Source organism: Cariama cristata, unplaced genomic scaffold (assembly GCF_000690535.1).
Source record: "Cariama cristata isolate BGI_N322 unplaced genomic scaffold, ASM69053v1 scaffold21103, whole genome shotgun sequence".
NCBI classification, from domain to species: Eukaryota; Metazoa; Chordata; class Aves; order Cariamiformes; family Cariamidae; genus Cariama; species Cariama cristata.
Genome location: NW_009609187.1, coordinates 1 through 4,826, shown reverse-complemented (window position 1 = coordinate 4,826; position 4,826 = coordinate 1). Strand labels below are relative to the sequence as shown.

The following is a 4,826-nucleotide window of genomic DNA, read 5'->3' as shown; positions in this document are numbered from 1 at the left end:
ATTATTCTATCCAAATGCAGCTACATCATGCTTACTGGTTTTGCCTAGCAATTAATTTAATCCCAGATCTGGGGTCAGAGCCTTTTACTAGCTGTGATAAAGCAGTACACTTTAACAAAAAAATAAAACCAAACCAAAAAACCTCAACCCCAAAACACCTTAGTTTTATTTTTCATATTTACATATACAGAAGTTTTTGTATTTAAAAAAATTTGAAAACCAAGCCATCCGTACATATAATACAGCAATTAAAGTTTCCAAGAATAAAATCTTAAATTTGCAAGTTTATTTGAAAATCATTATATTAAATAATGCAGCATTAAAATCCAACAAATGGGGACGAGGATGAAGAGGAAAATAATGACCACATAACATTTGTATTCTGCCCTTCCCATGTATCTTTCATGCTAGTTGAACCTTTGTCCTCTGTGTAACCTGAAAAACCTCCAAATTCTGAGTTTCTTTCACTTGTCTGAAATAATTCCAGTAGGGCCTGCACTGGTGAGCTACAAGAACTTCTCTTCTCTTCAGGAACAGACAGTCCATCTGTATACTTTACGCATAACTCCATATTTTGTTTCCGGGTTTCTCTTTTATTTCTTCCCAAGTAAACCTTCACTTTTCTGTGCAGCTTTCCAGATGGCGAACTGTGTGCAGTGCTGGCAGTCAATTCATTAAGTTCTTTGTTTATAGCAGTATTAGATACCTCAGCCCCCAGAACTACATTGTGCTGCATCTGTTGATGATTATCACATAAATCACGATGTTTCTTGACAAATGTAGGATTGGCATCTGTTTTTTTCAAACACTTTGCTGGTAGAACTACTGTGTTATTTAATTTTCGTTTTGGCTGTGGTAAGTTTTTGTCTTTTTCACTAAAATCTGTAACTTGAGTATGAGAATATAAAGTACACATGCCTTCCTGAAAATACTGTAAATTCTTTTTATTTACTTCTGGTTCCAGTATTTCTTTACTGAACTGCTCATAAGCTCGAGACAAGTTCTCCCTGTATGCTTTGTCACCTTTCTGAGGGGGTGGTTGTATGAAATTTGATGATACAACAGTCGCTCTTAAGTTTGCAGCATAGGAGCAGTCAGTTTTAACATTTTCATCATTATTTCTGAACTTACTTTTTAGTTCTGAAGGTTGTGATAGGTGACAATAAAGAACTGAACAGGCAGATTCAGAGATAGGGGTAGGTATTGGCATAGAATTTGGTTGTACTTCTGCAGGCTGGCGATCCAGTTTGAGTGCCCGCATTGCCGTATCCTTCCACGAGTAACTTTTCAGTGAAACGCGTTGCTTTTTCAGTCGTTCTTTCAGCTCATCTGGTCTAGTTATCTTTCCAATAATAGGAGAAAAATATCCTGTACTACATTTTGTCCTACAATGAAATTGTTTAAAATTGTTAACAAACACTTGAAAAAAACATGGGTAACATAACTCCACATGCAACTGATTCTAGAAAAGCAACAGAACTGGCAAAGCAATTTTTGTTTTTACTTTTAAAGGAAAGATGTATTTAGGGTAGTAACACATGGTTTCTACAGGAACAGAGTGCCTTATATTTGAATTTGATGTTTTCTTATTGATTTCTACAGCTCGTAAAATTGTTTTAAAAACACAGAGTAGTCTACGTTTTTAGTAAATCTCAATTCACAGTGGTATTAAGAACAAAAGAAGTTAATAAATATAATGCAATGACTATAAATACTGACAAATAGTCTATTTCATATATACAGAATTAGCATAATTATATATGATTTTCTTGACACAGTATTTCAAACCTAACCACTCTGACTATTTTCAAATCACGAAAGGAATAAAGGCTTGCCTTCATTAGGCTATCACTTGTTTAACTCTATTTGTATTTCCTTTGATTTCACTAAGAATATCTTTATTTCTTCAATTTTTTTTTTTCTAAATTAAATGAGAATGTTATTCCTTATGCCCTGACTCATTTGCAAAAAATCACAGCAATCTTGAATTGAGTTACTGTTCCAAGTACGGAAGACACTGGTGCCTACAGTCCAAGACATGAAGCAAGTCTCTCTTGCCCATTTAAGCTTTTGAGCTACAAAGAAGAAAGGAAAATCTGCTTTCCTTGTTCAGCACAGGCAGGACTGAAGTTGAGAGACTTAGAGTACAGATAGGAAGGTATAGATTAGACTAGGAAAAGTTTTTCCACTGGTAAGGAGATCAAACTGACTGACTAGGAAGTAATTTGCTGTTCTTAGGCTAAGAATGACAGAAAGTTTTTAGAGCAAGATGTCCAGACATTCCTGTCCTTCTGTCAGCAATATGTTAGTACAGTACATCTTGCTTTTCTGAAGCTGAAGGATAGGTAGGACAACTTTTGGTAATTCCTTTCAGTCTCATTTTCGTGTGATGCCATCTGCACTTTTAATTCCACTCCCCCCTACCCCCCCCCTCCACTCTAATTTCTGCTTTATAGAACTAATTTGCCAGGTACAACTGCATTGCAAGTTTCAGTGCTTTATTTCAGACTGAAAAATATGGATTTATTCTGTACAAGATCCAGAATTTCAGAAGTAAGCATCTTTATGTTCAACGTCTTAACTCACACAATCTTTAAAATTTAGAACATGTAACTTACCTTTTTACTTTTTTTGCATCATCTTTGTATTCGACAAACTCATAAACAAACTTTGATATTATATCATCAACAACTTGATACTGTGTGCTTTTTGCAAAATTTTGGTGCTGTTCACTTTCAAGATGCTGGAATTAAAGAAAACACATGAAACAAATCTAATACTACAGATATGAATATACAAGTCAACAGTATGATATGAAGCAGTACATAAATATCATTAATTTGTTAGCAGTGTCTCTGAGACATGAACCGCTAGTGCCTTCAGCTATCATACACAGAAACAGCAATCAAGAATTAAAATGAAATTAAATGGAAAAAATATCCACTTGCTGCTTTTTAGGAGATAAAAGATTTTCTGAATATAAGATAAAAAAAATACATTAAACTAGCAAGTAGAAACCACTGTTGACACCGCACTGAAAAGCTATGACTGTATCAAACCATACACTTGAAATTTCACATACAGTTTGCAGATCTTCATATTTCTCCCCGCAACATTCACAATATCCTCTCTTTTTTTTGTCCTTCTGAGGGAGCTGCACAGGAGTTCCACAGTCCTTGTCACTATTTATTTTGTTTCTGTTAACAGAAAAGATATGGAGCTGAGCTCTATACTTGCCTCTCACAGTATGTTCATTCTTATTCACTTAAAAATAAAAAAAACCTTTATTTCCCTTCAAATTTAGGAAAAACAAAGAGAAAAATTATGTATTAATTAAAGAAAATATTTAATGCAAGAAGACAGGCAGACCTAGTGGCACTATATGTAAGCACAAAACATTCAGGTTAGTACAGATAAATTACTATCAGAGACTCAGAGTAAACAATGCAAAATTGCTAAACAAAAAAATCTCACTTGACAAATCAAAGGACAGAGTGAAATCTCTATCCTCAGCTGATAAAAGAAAAGTAGGTATGATAAAATCAAAACTAGAAAAAAATAAAAAAGTCTTCAATTCACTATTAAACCACCTAAGGATGATATGCTAACAGTAAAGCAAAACCATCAATCTCTACTTCCCTTTTACTTCAGAGGAATAGTGCCATCTCCCTGTCTAGCCAAAAATCATTCTGACAGACTTTATTAAGCATCTGCATAGATGCAAGCTCAGGACTTTACAACAAAAAACCTGTCCTGAAAAATCTCTAACTTAGAAAGCATAGCAATGTATTGCTCAGCATAATATTATTCAGTGTGAAAAAAACATCAGGGGGCCTGCATAGGTGAACAAGGAGCTCCTGGACAAACTCAGTCACAAAAAGGAAGTCTCCAGAGGGTGGAAGCAAGGACAGGAAGCCTGGGAGGAACACAGAGAAATTGTCCAAGCAGCCAGGGATCACGTTATAGGAAAGCTAAAGCCCTGATAGAATTAAATCTGGCCAGGGACACCAAGGGCAACAAGAAAAGTTTCTATAGGTACGTTGGAGAGAAAAGGAAGACTAGGGAAAATGTGGGCCCTCTCTGAAGGAAACAGAAGACCTGGTTACTTGGGACATGGAGAAGGCTGAGGTACTCAATGACTTTTTTGCCTTCACCAGCAAGTGCTCCAGCCACACCACCCAAGTCACAGAAGGCAAAGGCAGGGACTGGGAGAATGAAGAACCACCCACTGTAGGAGATCAGGTTCAAGACCATCAGAGGAACCTGAAGGTGACCTGAAGGTGCACAATCCCATGGGATGTGATGAGATGCATCTGCAGGTCCTGAGGGAACTGGTGGATGAAGTGGCTAAGCCACTATCCATCAAATTTGAGAAGTTGTCGCAGTCTGGGGAAGTTTCAGCTGACTGGAAAATGGGAAGCATAACTCCCATCTTTAAGAAGGGAAAAAAGGAAGACCCAGGGAACTACAGGTCAGTCAGTCTCAGCTCTGTGCCTGGCAAGATCATGGAGCAGATCCTCCTGGTAACTATGCATAGACACATGGAAAATAAGGAGATGATTGGTGACAGCCAACAGGGCTTCACTAAGGACAAATCATGCCTGACAAATTTGGTGGCCTTCTACCACGGGGTTACAGCATGGGTGGATAAGGGAGGAGCAAATGACGCCATCTACCTGGACTTGTGCAAAGCATTTGACACTGTCCCACATGACATCCTTGACTCCAAACTGGAGAGATACAGATTTGATGGATGGGCCACTCAGCGGGTGAGGAATTGACTGGAGGGTCGCACTAAAAGAGTTGCAGTCAACAGCTCAGTGTCC

The 4,826-nt window shown here is 37.3% G+C and overlaps 1 protein-coding gene across 1 annotated transcript; it reads right to left on the bottom strand.

The window, feature by feature from the left end:
• Positions 1–319: 319 nt before the first annotated feature.
• On the bottom strand, positions 320–3,197 carry LOC104159527 (protein DBF4 homolog A-like; the record flags this gene model as incomplete). Its single annotated transcript, XM_009697462.1, has 3 exons — positions 320–1,385; positions 2,619–2,743; positions 3,083–3,197. Coding segments are annotated over 3 exons (1,306 nt in total), but the record flags the coding sequence as incomplete, so codon positions are not given.
• Positions 3,198–4,826: the final 1,629 nt, after the last annotated feature.